Source organism: Pseudophryne corroboree, chromosome 1, assembly GCF_028390025.1.
Source record: "Pseudophryne corroboree isolate aPseCor3 chromosome 1, aPseCor3.hap2, whole genome shotgun sequence".
NCBI lineage: Eukaryota > Metazoa > Chordata > Amphibia > Anura > Myobatrachidae > Pseudophryne > Pseudophryne corroboree.
Genome location: NC_086444.1, coordinates 515,315,168 through 515,331,748, shown reverse-complemented (window position 1 = coordinate 515,331,748; position 16,581 = coordinate 515,315,168). Strand labels below are relative to the sequence as shown.

General features: G+C 43.2%; 1 protein-coding gene across 2 annotated transcripts in view; it reads right to left on the bottom strand.

Moving 5' to 3' along the window:
- The window catches only part of LOC134896570 (cytochrome P450 2J2-like), a 129,277-nt gene that overhangs the window by 9,461 nt on the left and 103,235 nt on the right, over positions 1-16,581 (bottom strand). For both annotated transcript variants that reach the window (XM_063913928.1, XM_063913929.1), the window contains 3 exons: positions 15,921-16,062; positions 15,565-15,752; positions 13,508-13,649 (listed from right to left, as the gene is read on the bottom strand). In XM_063913928.1, the coding sequence (XP_063769998.1) occupies positions 13,508-13,649; positions 15,565-15,752; positions 15,921-16,062 (472 nt within the window). The remainder of the gene's footprint in view (positions 1-13,507; positions 13,650-15,564; positions 15,753-15,920; positions 16,063-16,581) is intronic.

Below are 16,581 nucleotides of genomic sequence, written 5' to 3'. Positions count from 1 at the left end.
TTCCTGAAGGCTTAATGAGACCCTCCTGAAACGCCTTCATTTTCAGATGAAACTCATATAAGTTTTACAAGAATACTTCTCCGTTAATGTCTCTGACCCTGGTTGTTCCCCACTTGTTTGGGAGGCTAAAGCCAGGTACACAATAGCCGATGTGTGTGCCCGGCGATATTGGCTGCGGCAGGGACCCGGCAGGCATACACACTGGCCGATGCCGGCTGGGAGGAGCGGGGGCCAGCATGGCTCTCGTTAATGAGGTCCTCCCTCTTCTGAACTGTTCAGACAAGGCAAGGGGTCATTAACTATGCACAGGAGGACATATCAGTTTTGCTTCCCATAGAAACAAAGAGCCTATACAAACAACTCACGTCTGCGAAATCAGCCCTCAATGCTATTCTCTCTGAAAGAACAGAGAAATCTCTCCGATGGTTAAACTAGTGATAGCAACAAAGCAGACACTCTCCTTGCTAATCGCTTGAAGGCTCATAAGGCTACCCTGGCGATCCCAGCGCTTAAGGACTCCTCCGGCTCTCGTCAATATAATCCCTATAAGATCAACTCTATTTTTAAATACTACTACTATTATCTTTACAATATTCAGGAACACTCTTCCCCTCAATCTACTTCCCCCACCTTTTTTCCTGATTACTTGTCCTCTTGCGCTTTACCTTGGATTGATCCATCTTCTGAGACACTTAACCTTCCTATAACTAAGGAAGAGGTCTCTCAGGCCCTCAAATCCTGGTCCGGATGGTCTACCTTTTTACTACTATAAAACCTTTCAGGCCACGCTAGTCGCACCCCTAACAAACTCTTTTAATCAGATCATCAATGGTAGTTTCTCCCCCCCCCCCCCCATGACACCACTAGAGCCAAAATGACAGTTATCCCCAAACCAGGAGAAAAAAAAAAACAATTTGTCACTAATTATAGGCCGATCTCCCTATTAAACACAGGCCTCAAACTCTTTGCCAAAATTTTGGCAAACAGATTAAACCCCATTCTCCCCACTCTTATTCATCCGGAACAAGTGGGCTTTGTACCCTCCCGTCAAGCCCTCGATAATACCAGATGCACGGTAGATCTCATCTACCACGTGAACTCTATCAAGCTCCCCTCCCTTCTTCTTGCCCTCGATGCTGAGTAGGTCTTTGATAATTTTCTTGACCTTTCATGATAAATACCCTCCTCGGTTTTGGAGATAAAGTTCTCCCTGCCATTAAGGCCCTCTATCATAACCCTTCTACTTCATTTCTTGCTGGAGGTCTTCTCTCGGACTCTCTTCCCATCTCTAATGGCACCAAGCAGGGATGCCCCCTCTCCCCATTAATCTTTGCCCTAATCCTTGAATCCTTGGCCTGTAGGATCCATGCAAACCCTGATATCTCTGGCATCACTGTCGGTGGCTCCTCTTACAAGCTTTCGCTTTTCGTAGACGATGACCTCCTTACCCTAGCCAATCCCTTGATCGCTCTTCCAAATCTATTTCAAGAGCTTTCCCTCTATGGGCAATTATCCGGTTATAAGATAAATCATGACAAATCAGAAGCCTAGAGGCCCATACACACTAGAAGACTTGAAAGATGTGAAAGATGAACAATGTGGAAGATAAGCAATTTCCCTTTAACTCCCTGACAAACAAGATTGGGTGTACACACTGAGCTTTTTTTACAAACGATCTGAACGATCTGCTCTGCTGGGATTGAGCTGCCTGCATGGACGACTGACATCCTGCTTCTAACGACCACAGGTGAGCGCATCGTTCATCGCTTGCTGTGTACACACTAGAACGACCTGATCGTTCACAACCGTCGTTATCGCTCATATCTACGAAAAATATCTTCTAGTGTGTATGAGCCTTTACCCTTCCATATTCCGAAGCCATCCCTGGACCTCCCTTGTCTTAATTTCACATTTACCTGGCGATCGGATTCCATAAAATACCTCGGTGTCCATCTTACAAAATCTTCTAACACCTTATACAAAGCAAACTACTCCCCCTTGTTCAGGGCAATAGAACAAGATATTACTTGTTGGTGGACTATTTATTTCCTGGGTCGGTCGTATTACTGCGCTTAAAATGAACGTCCTTCCCAAACTTTTGTTCCTTTTTCACACTCTACCTGTGGCGGTTTTCCCCTACGTCCTCTCCTCTCTCCAATCGCGATATGGTAAATTTGTCAACAGGAGACCCCGAATATGCATTCGAGACATTCTTTTTAAGAGCTCCAGATATGGTGGTCTTGGTCTTCCATCATTGGCTAAATGCTACCAAGCCTCCAGACTAAGGGCCTGATTCAGGTTGGATTGCAATAAGCGACCCAACCGCGAAAATTTCAAAAAGGATGTGGGCGCTGCGCAGCAGAAAATGCAAACACTTCTGCCTGTCAATCAGGCAGAGGCATTCGCTGGGCGGGGGCAGCAACGCTCCGTTTCCTAGGCGGAAACGGAGTGTTGCGGGAAACGGGGACGGTATCATCAAAACGGGGGGCGTGGCATAGGCGTGATAGCCTGCGATCAGAAACATGGCGGCAGGCCTCCTGCGGGTGCAGCCAAGCTGCGCCGGCAGGAGGCAACCCTAATTGCTTTCAAGAAGAAATTGTGGTGCTATCGCAATTTCTGCTTGATCAAGGGGGAGGGTGGGCGGCGGTCAGCATGCTGGGTGGCCTTGCCCTGCGATGGGCGGCCCCCGGCATGTGATCACTAGGATCATCATTGTATTTTTTGCGGTTGGATCGCGAGTTGCAATCCAACTTGAATAGGATCCTACGCCAGTTGTTCACCTGGCACTCCCCTAAAGGTACCAAATGTTGGGCTGAACTTGAATCTGCATTCAGTGAGGTCCTCCCTATCTTGAACCTACCTTGGCTTCCTCAGAAACATTGGCCCCTTTCAGCTTTATCGGTCCCCTCTGTCAAACTCACACTGTCCGTTTTGGACTCTCTCGATACTAAATTCAAATTATCTAACCATCCCTCGCCTCAAACTCCACTTTGGTTTCATCCCTCCCCCCTCCCATCATTCACCTCACATGGCCTTTACTTGGTCAGCAGCTGGAGTTACCCGCTTCCATTACGTTGTTGGCCAATATGAACCAAAATCTTTCTCAGATGTGCGGGATAAACATTCTCTTCTGCAGTTTTTACCAATATCTCCAAATTCATAATTTCATTGCTTCGCGCTCTCATCTTCTGACTCCTTACAGAACTCTACGGGAATGGAACATCTTTTCATTTATAGGTCTTCGGAGAGGGGTAATATCTCTCAAATTTATCATTCTATCCTAGTACATGCTCCCCCATCTTTGGAAGCTAATGAACAACAGTGGAAGTCAAACTTGGATACCTCTTTAGGAGAAGACTCCTGGGAGACAATTCACCTCAATATATCAATGTGTTCTATTAGTGTCCCCATCAAGGAAAACTTCTATAAGGTCTATACCCGCTGGTACCTTGTCCTGGAAATGTTTACAGCAAATGTTCCCTGATGCTTCTAACCTCTGCTGGAGACACTGTGATCAAGTAGAATCTTTCTTCCACATTTCGTGAACATACCCTAATATCACCCCCTTCTGGTCGATGATCCAATCCCTGATCATTTCCATATTCTCCCTTACTTCCCCCCTTACCCCAGCCTCGCTGCTTCTGTGTGCCCCAGCCTGTCAAAACTCTAAATATGAGAATAAACGAATTCTTCATATTTTGTGCGCAGCTAAATATCAGATCGCTAGATCTTGGAGGACACCGCAACACTTGACTCATCACAGTTACTTTACCACATTTGGTTTGTTGCCAAAATGGAGTACATAACAAGTCTTGAAAATAACATGGTAGACAAGTTTCACGTGGTATGGTCTCCTTGGTATAGAACTAAGGGTGTGGCCCTTCCTGGTCTTTCTTGACCACTCAGTCCCAGATTCTGTTACCATACCCCTCTGCTGCTCTGCTTCCAATCCCTTCCATCTTTACAGCTCCTCTTTATGGTTCCCCCAGCTTGCCTCTCTCTCTCTTGTCTACTAATCTGTATATTTTCTGTTATTCTTAATTATCTCTCATATCTCGCCCCCCCCACACTTTTTTTTTTGTCATGTCTTTTTATTTTTTTAGGTGATTACTAATGGAGATAAATTTCCCATTGTTTTACCTTGTTATCTTTATTTTCTATCTGCAAGTATAAAGGTTGAGAATGACTCTCCTATTTACCATTATGTCTTGTACAGCCCTCTGTTCTTTTGTCTAACTTTTGCTGTTCATTCAATAAAAGTATATGGTTAAAAAAAAAAAAGTCCCATAATTTTTGTCCATGCCCATTTTCATTTATTTTATTATTTTAAATATTTTGTTGAATGAAAAATCTGGTGCAAAGCCTGATTTCTGTTAAGTGTGGACTAAACATTGATGGATGCGAATTACTTGCTTGAATTACTTGAATTTGTTGCTTTCAAGTTATTTCAGAGAAAAATATGGGTTCTTCCTTTTTATATTGTTTTTTTCCATGAAAGGGTACCAAAACATGTGTCCACATCAATGTGCATTTGGCTGCCAGTAAAACACTTTCTGGCTGAATCACAACTGTAAAGTTGGAGAATAAATGGTCACGATTCTCATAGAGATGAGCGGGCTCGATTCCAAAACGAGGCAAAACATAAACCCGGCGTCGGAACTTGCAGGTTTTGGAGTCAATATAAGTGCTTGCAGCGGTGACTCTGTTCCATGGAGCACATCCACTAGACTGCCAGGGCATTATACAGATGGAGCCTCCGTTATCTTGGCTGTCTGAGGTGTTAGTCGCGATTGGGCATACGCAGCGTGCCTGGGCACAAGGAGGCGCGCCTAGTTGTAGGGAGGCACACAGAGCGTTTGGCATTACCTTTAAGTGGAATACCTGCGATCATCCACCAGATGTTGCTTTTTAAAATCACCATTGCGCATGCGTGTGATCTCCATTAAAATACAATACCGAAATACATAGTAAGAAGTACTTTACTGGTGCGTCTCATTAAGCTACAATATGCTACAGTATGTCATACAGTATATTACAGTGTATACAGACGTAAATACAGTAGTACAGTATATACAGACGCAAACAAACGTGATAAAGCCACAGTATGGTCTATTGACGTTAGGAATATGTGAGCATCCAAGTCCCGCAGACAAATCAACAAATAAAACCAGTAGTGTATACAGACGCAAACAAACGTGTTACAGGTACGGTGTGGTCTATTGATGTTAGGGATATGTTAGCGTCCAAATCCCGTAGCAATTATGGCATAATCAAAACCAATGGGCTTATGCATCTGTCATTCGGTGACGTGTCCGAGTGGTGAAGTGTGCTGCTTCCCATGCTTAGAGTCCCGGGTTCAATTCCCAAAGTGCGAATGCATGCTAATTTTTTCCTGACACTTTATAAAAAAAAAATATTTTTATCTATTGTACTGTACTATACTTTCACATTCAATAGAAGTGTGCACACAAGTTTTACATAAAGCAGGGCAAAGCTGCAGGAGCGTATATACTGTAAAGTACACAGCGGCTATGAGGATAAGGTTCTATGCACCGCACGGTACACATACAATTCTGTAGCAGGCCAGACTTGATTGAAATGGCTACCACCCATGACCCCTTGCCTCGTGGAAGTCCTCAGCTTGAGCCAGTGACTGCATAGGTTTTGCAAGTTACAGGGCAATGCTGAAGGAGTGTCACAATACCCTAGCTAAAATACACAGGGACGATACGGATAAGTGAGCTCTATGCACATTACGATACACCGGACTCGATCGCATAGCAAGTTGACAAAATGGCTGCCGCCCATTATCCCTTGCCCCATGGAAGCCCTCAGCTACGGAGCAAGCGACGGCACAGGGTTTGCAGGTTACAGGGCAAAGCTGAAGGAGCATCTGAATACCCTAGCTAAAATACACAGGGGCGATAGGGATAGGTGAGCTCTATGCACATTACGATACACCAGACTCTATTGCATAGCAAGTTGACAAAATGGCTGCCATCCGTTATCCCTTGCCACGTGGAAGCCCTCAGCTACAGAGCGAGCAACAGCACAGGTTTTGCAGGCTACTGGGCAAAGCTGAAGGAGCGTCTGAATACCCTAGCTAAAATACACAGGGTTGATAGGGATAGGTGAGCTCTATGCACATTACGATACTGTACCATACCGTCCAACATTTTACACATGAAAACCGGTACATATTAGGAAAGGGGGCGTGGCCACACACCCTTTCCTATACTTCCAATGTTAATTTGGAGAGTCAAAAATCGGTACAAAGCCCTTTTTGACAGGTACAGACCATAAAAAAAGGTACTGTACCTGCCAAAAAGGTACAGTTGGAGGGTACTGTATGCAATATACCGGACTCGATCGCATAGCAAGTTGACAGAATGGTTGCTGCCCGTTATCTATCCCTTGCCCAGTGGAAGCCCTCAGCCATGGAGCGAGCGACGGCATAGGTTTTACAGACTACAGGGCAATGCTGAAGGAGCGTCTTAATACCCTAGCTAAAATACACAGGGGCTATGAGGTCCTGTAGAGTGATCAATTAATAAATATAGTATATACAGATGCAAAACAAGGAGTTTAAGCTACAGTACAGTATGGTCCATTGAAGTCAGGGGTACAGTACGTGAGCAGCCAAGTTCTGTAGCCATTAGGGCATCATCTAAAACCAATGTCAAGTGATCACTGCTTACTGTACATTTAGACATGAGCTTGTGTATCTGTCATGAGGCGTTTTTTCCCCTGACACGTTATTTTTTTTTTCTATTGTAATATACTGTACTGTAACTGTACTTTTTACATTCAATAGAGATACTGTATGCACACAGGTTTTACATGAATCAGGGCAATGCTGCAGGAGTGTCTCATTACGCTATCTAAAATACACCACGACTATGGGTGGGGATACAGTAAGTGAATCCTGTCCACCATAAGCTGTCTGCTGTGTACAGCAGATTTTCTGTCTGGGATGCATTTGTGTGTTTGTAATAAAAAAAATCATTTACTGTACATTTAGTGTATACAGTACCTCTAATACACATTTCCTGTGGAAAAGACTGTACAGTCCTGTACATGGAGCATTTTCTTTACTGATCCATTTTTTTTTTTTTTAATTCAACCTGTACACTGAACCTTCGGTCCTCCAGCTGTTGTTGAACTAACTACACGTACAGTACTAGCAGGCCTTGCTAGTTTTTGCTATTTGGCCATGCTAAAACTGTTGCAGGGCATGCTGGGATGTTTAGTTCAACAACAGCTGGAGGACTGAGGGTTTCCCATCCCCGATGTACAGTATTAAACAGTGTTTCTTTGGAAACTGACTTACTGTACAGTATATTTATAGACCAGCCTACTGTACACCCAACAATTTTGTTTGCCATAATACAGTAGAATACTGTATGTATAAAGTACCATATTAAAGAAGCAACTTAAGAAAAATCACGAAGCATGGCTACTGTACTTTAAATCCTCTTATAGTCTGAGATTTCAAGCCGTGCCATATTGTACATGGCAGGATAAAGTAGATACTGTACACTACTGTATGTACAGTACAGTGTGGACAAATCTCTACTGTATGCATTAAATTCCAAATGCAATTTAGAGTAACCTTGTCCAAAGTCTTTTGTCTGTTTAACTAAAGACTAGATGGTCCAATTGGTTCTTACAGTATCTTCCATCAAAATCTGTTTCTTTGTACAGTACCTACTGTATTACTAATAAAACATTTGCACCTCACACTTCCGAGTATTAGCAGACATTGAGATACTGTACAGTACAGGAAGAAGCTTGCTGGTTCACAGGATGTGTTCTCTGCCACAGGAAGGGGGATAGGAGGGGGTTGCTTAGAGTCCATCTTATTCACGTCATGTCACAGTAGTGCAGTTTATTCATGTCACGTCACAGTACTGCCCTTGATTCACGTTGTGTCACACAGTAGAGCACCTTATTCACGTTACTGTACGTCGCAGTAGTATATTCACATTACGTCACAAAGTAGAGATCTGCCACAGTCATGGACCTTATAACACATTATGCAAGAGTAATGTACCTCATAACACATTAGGCCACAGTAATGTCCCTTAGAATAATTTCTGCCACAGTAACGTCCCTTAGAATAAATTCTGCCACAGTAATGCCCTAAGAATACTATCTGAAACACAAATCTCCCTTACAATACAATCTGCCACAGTAATGCCCTTAGAATACATTCTACTGTACTACAGTAATGCCCTTAGAATACAATCTACTATACTGAACCACAGTAATGCCCTTAGAATACAATCTACTATACTGTACCACAGTAATGCCCTTAGATTACAATCTACTATACTGTACCACAGTAATGCCCTTAGAATAATACAGTATCTTAAACACAAATGTCCCTTAGTACACAATCTGCAACATGAATGCCCCTTAGAACCTTACCATACAGCACCTGACTGTCATTTACAGTACATTAAGGCAAACAGTAATGCTGCTATGGTTGTAATACAGAAGATACTGTAGACATTAAAAAGATAGACAGTCATTTGGTCGACAGTAAAAGGTCGACAGTCAAAAGGGCGACACTCAATATTTGAAAACATTTTTTAACCCCAATTTGTGGAAAGGCGTCAAGGTCGACATGGAAAAAGGTCAACATGAGTATTTTATGTTTTTTGGGTGTCATTTTCTTTGTAAAGTGAACGGGATCCCCAATTAGTGCCCTATGTCCACTCGCCATGCTTCGGCCAAGGTGCCTCGCTGTGGTCGGCACAGGTTACTATTCACAATCGCAGTCCATGTAGATCGTAAAGAACTGTATAAACAAGTTTAAAAAAAAGAAAACAATTTCAAAAACTCATGTCAACCTTTTGCCATGTCGACCTAATGGCCATGTCAATCTATATCTGGTGTCGACCTACTGTAGTAACTGTCGACCAATTGGTGTCAACCTAAGGTGTGTCGACCTGGGCAGTGTCGTTTTTGACGTATAGAAAATGCTAAAAAAGTTGGAAAGATGTAAAAAAAAGACCTTTTGACCCTGATTAACTTTTGCACCTTGTTTAACCATTTCTTTACCACAGGTACTGTATAGACCAGATACCTGCTGCTACAGCAGACCCTGTTTTATAGAGTACCTGTAATTACAGTAACTTAAAGTACAGCAATCTACTGTACTGTACTTAGTCATGAATGGCCTGCATGCATCTTGGGGTCCTCCGGACAAGGTCACTCCATCGCCTTTGGAGTGACTGGACCGTCCGACTCTGGTTATATTTCTGGAGGATCTCTCTGCGTGCCCTCCGGTAAGCTCTAACTTTCTCCTCGTTGCTGGCGAGAGCTTGGTCCCACCAGCAAACGAGGAGTCGGAGCTCCCCCATTGAATAGGGACGATCCCTGGTAGCCATAATAGCATAGAAAGAGGTGCTGCGTCCCAGATGGCGTGCATTCCAGACAGCGTGCATCCCAGGCGTCCTAGGTTGTTCACCTTGCGCACAGGACGTCCGTTCCCCTTCCCTTGGTTTCGATTATGCTTTGCCTTTCAACATGGTATTTAGCCACCACCTCCCCCTACCCCCATCCCACTTCCTCCCTGGGAGCCTGCACAATTTCATACAGTAGACAGGGAGGGAGGTCAGGTTACAATAAATGTACAACACAATACTACAGTATACTGTATATGAAAATCACATAGAGAACTGCAGTCGCTTTGATAGGTGTGTAAATGGTACAGTAGCAGTGATCCCTTCTCATAAAGTACAACACAGATTCTCTATCACCGATGATCTGTATTGCTCGAACAGTTATTTGCGTCAGAATACACTAATTTATATTTATTGGTATATCTACGGGTCCTCATTGCCGCTGTGTATTTCAGACAGCGAAATCAGACGCTCCTGCAGATTTACCCTGATTTATGTGAAACCTGTGTGCACACTTCTATTGAATGTATTACAATGGATTACAAAGAAAAAAAAATTAATAAAGTGAGTGTCAGAAAAAAAAAAATACATTCGCACTTTGGGAATTGAACCCTGGACTCTAAGCATTGGGAGGCAGAAGCATTCACCGCTTGCTCACGCCGCTTCATGGAAGATACACAAGCTCATGTGTAAAAGTAATGCAAGCAGCGATTCCTTCCCATTGGTGTTAGTTTATGCCGTTAGAGGACTTGGACGCTCATATTGCAGAACATGGTATTTAGCCACCACCTCCCCCTACCCCCAATCCCACTTCCCCCCTGGGAGCCTACACAGTTCATACAGTAGACAGGGAGGGAGGTCAGGTTACAATAAATGTACAACACAATACTACAGTATACTGTATATGAAAATCAGATAGAGAACTGCGGTCGCTTTGATAGGTGTGTAAATGGTACAGTAGCAGTAATCCCTTCTCATAAAGTACAACACAGATTCTCTATTGCCGATGATCTACAGTACTGTGTTGCTCGAACAGTTAATTTGTCAGGATACACTAATTTACACTGCTCAAAAAAATAAAGGGAACACTAAAATAACACATCCTAGATCTGAATGAATGAAATATTCTTATTAAATACTTTATTCTTTACATAGTTGAATGTGCTGACAACAAAATCACAAAAATTATCAATGGAAATCAAATTTATTAACCCATGGAGGTCTGGATTTGGAGTCACCCTCAAAATTAAAGTGGAAAAACACACTACAGGCTGATCCAACTTTGATGTAATGTCCTTAAAACAAGTCAAAATGAGGCTCAGTAGTGTGTGTGGCCTCCACGTGCCTGTATGACCTCCCTACAATGCCTGGGCATGCTCCTGATGAGGTGGCGGATGGTCTCCTGAGGGATCTCCTCCCAGACTTGGACTAAAGCATCCGCCAACTCCTGGACAGTCTGTGGTGCAACGTGGCGTTGGTGGATGGAGCGAGACATGATGTGCTCAATTGGATTCAGGTCTGGGGAACGGGCGGGCCAGTTCATAGCATCAATGCCTTCGTCTTGCAGGAACTGCTGACACACTCCAGCCACATGAGGTCTAGCATTGTCTTGCATTAGGAGGAACCCAGGGCTAACCGCACCAGCATATGGTCTCACAAGGGGTCTGAGGATCTCATCTTGGTACCTAATGGCAGTCAGGCTACCTCTGGCGAGCACATGGAGGGCTGTGCGGCCCCCCAAAGAAATACCACCCCACACCATTACTGACCCACTGCCAAACCGGTCATGCTGGAGGATGTTGCAGGCAGCAGAACGTTCTCCTTGGCGTCTCCAGACTCTGTCACGTCTGTCACATGTGCTCAGTGAGAACCTGCTTTCATCTGTGAAGAGCACAGGGCGCCAGTGGTGAATTTGCCAATCTTGGTGTTCTCTGGCAAATGCCAAACGTCCTGCACGGTGTTGGGCTGTAAGCACAACCCCCACCTGTGGACGTCGGGCCCTCATACCACCCTCATGGAGTCTGTTTCTGATCGTTTGAGTAGACACATGCACATTTGTGGCTTGCTGGAGGTCATTTTGCAGGGCTCTGGCAGTGCTCCTCCTGTTCCTCCTTGCACAAAGGCGGAGGTAGCGGTCCTGCTGCTGGGTTGTGTCGGTTGTAGGGAGGTCATACAGGCACGTGGAGGCCACACACACTACTGAGTCTCATTTTGACTTGTTTTAAGGACATTACATCAAAGTTGGATCAGCCTGTAGTGTGTTTTTCCACTTTAATTTTGAGGGTGACTCCAAATCCAGACCTCCATGGGTTAATAAATTTGATTTCCATTGATAATTTTTGTGTGATTTTGTTGTCAGCACATTCAACTATGTAAAGAACAAAGTATTTAATAAGAATATTTCATTCATTCAGATCTAGGATGTGTTATTTTAGTGTTCCCTTTATTTTTTTGAGCAGTGTATATTTATTGGTATGTCTACGGGTCCTCATTACCGCTGTGTATTTTAGATAGCGGAATCAGATGCTCCTGCAGATTTACCCTGATTTACGTAAAACCTGTGTGCACACTTCTATTGAATGTGAAGATATATTACAATAGATAAAAATAAATAAAGTGAGTGTCAGAAAAAATGAAAATACATTCGCACATTGGGAATCGAACCCTGGACTCTAAGCGTGGTAGGCGGAAGCCTTCACCGCTTGCCCACATTGCTTCATGGAAGATACACAAGCTCATGTGTAAAAGTACTGCAAGCAGCGATTCCTTCCCATTGGTGTCTGTTTATGCCGTTAGGGGACTTGGACGCTCATAATGTACAAAACATACAGTGTACTGTACATACTTTAAAGTTAATGAACTACATTATTGCTTTCACACAGTTGCGTCTGCATACACTATTTTCGTTTTTACTCTATTGCTTTGTCTAAGCGACTTGGACGCTCACATGCAGTAACACGGCAATTGACAAGTGTTTTAACATGTTCGTTTGCGTCTGTATAAACTGTCTTTTTTTTTTTTTGCTCTCTCCATCTGACCATTGGTCACCATCTGTGTGTACAGTATGCAGTACAGGACTGTATGTTAACATTACAGTCGTCACTGACCATTTGCCAGAGCTTGTAGATCAATCCGCCTCTATTCGATCTAAAGTACTGGATTAGTGGAGCATTAGCCACCCAGTGGTGGAGATGTGTATTGCATGCTGAGTATGTAGTCGTGCCTCAACGCGCCTATCCGTGATTAAACTCAGCAACCTAAGCTATCGCCTAGGCGCAACTAATACTCCGTTTAGGCAGAGAAACAGCCAAGATAACGGAAGCACCATCTGTATTAACCATTTATTGGTGCACTACACAGCCCAGAGTTCCTCCTATATAATAAAGGGTAATTTTTCTTTTTAATACTGTTGACCATTACATTAACCCTTTATTGGTGCACAGACACACTAATGCTGTAACTGTCCGCAGTGCAGCCTAGAACTCCTAATATAGGGGCAGGATTAATTAAACCTTAGTGCACATTGGTGTTCTTCTTTTGTCACTGCCCGTAGCGCTGCCCATAGCTCCTAATACAGGGGCAGCACTAACCCTTGGTGCACACAGCCGTGTGTAAAAAACCATAATAATAATTAAAAAAAACAACCCCAGACAACATTCTTTGTGCAAAAGATAAAATGATTTCACTTCATGTAATGGAAGCAATGTCCATATTGGTGCTTTCAATAATAGGATCCAAACTTTAGGAGAAGTTCAAGCAAGGCAATAAGAACCACAGGAGAACCATTAGAGATGCTTGCCCAAAGTGTCAGTGTGTAGAAATATTTAGTTTTGTGTGGCAGGGTCCATTTTTTCTGTCCTGCCCATTATATATCATAGACTCAGAGCACAACAATTGTGTGTTACTTCAATTAAGAGTACAGGAAAAATGTTTCTTATAACCTTCATATATCATGTTTCAGATCTGTTCCAGGTTCTATACGCCTGGATAGAACACTCACAACTCACAATATATGCATCTACTTTAAATATTTTCTACATATTTTAGTAATGGCAAAGTAATAAATCCACCAATAATATATTAGTATAGAAACTCACCTGCAGAAAATGGTAAAAAGGCCTCATTTGCTTTAAAGCTTCCATCTTTAGTAAGGAAATGGTTGGGGTTGAATTTGTGAGGAGTTTCCCAGTATTGTGAATCGTGTAAGACAGAGTCCAGATTGGGCAGAATCATTGTGTTCTAAATAGGTGAGAAGACACATTCTAAGCTCTCGGTTACTAAGAAAGAAGTAACAATCTTACTCATAGAGATGAATAAAGTTGCATACAAATTGAAGTTTGTAGCAGGAAACACCTTTTTGTAGAGATGTGAAGTTTCGCCTTTGATTTGCCTTTCTGCAGATTCTAGCTGTCATTTATCTGGCACAGTCTGCAAAATGACAGAAGTTGACTGGTTGCTATGGGCAACGTCTTCCCTTTATATCTGTAGAAGGTTTGATACATCTTCCCCTAATAAGGTCATTTTGGGGAATGTTTTGAATGTCTATTTAGAGACTGCACTAGTATGTATAAGCTGTAGCTTCCAGCTGACAGTACACATTTCATGGATGTCTTATGTCTGGACTGCCCATTTGGCACTTCTGGCATATGCCTGAAGGGCCTATGGACTTGTGAGCTGGTCCTGTCCCGCAGAGAGCCGGAAAAGCAACTTCCGGCTCTCTGGTTTGGCCGCCCCCTCGCCCAAAGTTTGTGTCTCCAAGAACATAGTGGCGTGCCGCGAGTCCACGTCTCCCTGACTCGCAGCACGCCCCTGTGCACCATGCGCCCCCTCTGCTGTGCACACAAACCCCTGCCAAGCATGTTCATGAATGCCAGGGCTTAATTATGGCCCCAGTCCGTCCCTGGCTATGGCATACACAATTACGACTTCTAAGTTACTTTATAATTAAATTCTGGTTACTGACACGTAAGCTACCAAAATGTGTGGGTCAGTGGAGTAGAATTGAAGCCCACACTTACATTTCTCCACCATTCTGCTGCCTGATAATGTTTTCAGAGGTGAACATCCATTGCTGCATAGTGGGTCTCACATAGCAGTCATACATCTGATCTAGCTACTGTATATTGAAACAAACAGATATGGGTTCTCTTCTCCAGAAAAATTTAAGCTACTGCTGCTACTTGGAGATTATGGGGGTCATTCAGACCCTGCCGCTAATGTGGCTCGCAGCGAAGTTTGCCGTCTTTGCGACTGCAATGTGATTGACAGTGGCGGGTGTTGTGGGGGAAGAGTACAGCATTACGGGGGTGGCTACGTTTTCTGATAAAAAAAATGGCCGCTGACCACCTGACTACGCAGCCAGGCTGTGCTGCCAGGGGTCAACCGTAGTTCTGATGCGTCCGCAAGTAGATCGGGAGGCGGCCTCACACATGCTGGGTGGCCTTGCCTTCAAAGGCTGTTTACTTCAATAGTCTTTACCCGTGCCACTCAGTAATTAGCCTACAATTCGTAAACCCCGCTGCTAATTTAATAGGCATGTAAGAGTTATTTACTAACTTTGGTCCGTGGTACAAATATGCACTAGATCATAGCAGCCAATCAGCAATTGTCTTTTATGTTATGTTTAGTGCAGTGTACAAAATTAAATCAAATATGTGATTGTTTACTATGGTGCATACCTGTAATTTCTCCTGATTCACTATAATCTTTTAATAAATAGCTATTAAGTACAAAGTTTCAGGAATAAGCCAATCATTTTAATAATATTAACATGAAAACCCCCTTGAAAGTCCCTGTGATGTTATACCTCAGACTGTACTGTATCTGACCATTCATGACTTTGGGTGATGTTCAATTAACGGCAGTTAATTACCACTGCCAATTATTGAGACACTTATTAACCGTGATCACAGGCACTTATCGAGGGTTTGGTTCATAGGTCACTGGCTTATCGTGGGACCTATGTATTTTCGCATGAAAAGGTAGGGGGGTTCTGGGTTCGTGCAGAATAACTGGATAGAGGCCATTAAAAAAAAACGGGCTTTTTGCGGCCGCAGCACTATCACACGTAATTGAATACCCCCCATAGAGAGACAGGTCTTGTCTGTTGTCATTATTTGCATTCTGTACAACACAACATTTAAGGCATTCTCACCTGCTTTATAGAATATCCATCAAGAACAACGTCCTTTGTATTGCGTCTTAATATTCCCACACCTGCAATATTCACAAAACGTTGAATCTCATGAACTACTGCATTGGTGTAAGGAAGCCTCTTTCTGTCTTCGTAGGTTACATCTGATGACTCCTCAAGTACCGCATCTATCTCTTTGTGTATCTTTTCTGTGAAGATAAACTCCAACCATTTACTGACAAAATTAGTTTCTCAAATTTCTGTTTCCGGAACAATTTTGCATATTCATGCTTTGTTTTATTTACTTATTTACAATATCATTGTTTTTTTAATGCAGCAAATAAACCACAATGTCACTAAACAGTAGATATACGTACCTTGTATATCAGGATGAGCCAACATGAACAAGAGCGCCCACTGCAAGGTTGTCGCTGTAGTTTCTGTTCCAGCAGTGAAAAGATCAATCACCACTTGAATCAGATTTTCCATGTGAAAAGTGGAGTCAGGCTCATCCTTTGTCTGTACATATAGTAAAAGCGACATAAATATATCTAAAATATACTGTATATTTATATTCAGGCTTAAAGTTGGGGTATGGAAATTTGAATAGAACAGCGAGGGGTTGGGGGACGCCTCAAGCCCCCACTAGCTTTTGGGATTTTGATAATGAGATTAATTTTAGATTATTTTAGTACTATGTAGTATGATATAAAACATATCCCTGCTTCCTTTGTCTGCCCCCTGCTCTTGCCATTCCCTACTTTGCTCTCATTTTCTGCACCTATCACTTCCTCCTTACCTCTCTCATCCCCTGCACCTCTCACTCCCTGCTTCCCTCTCTTATCCCCTGTACCTATCACTTTCTGCTCCCCTCTCTCATCTCCTGCACCTATCACTCCCTGCTTTAGTCTCTCATTCCCTGCTTTCCTCTTTCACCCCTGCACCGCTCACTCCCTACTTCACTCTCTCTTCCCCTGCACCTCTCACTTCCTGCTTCCCTCTCTCATCCCCTGCACCTATCACTCTCTGCTTCCCTCT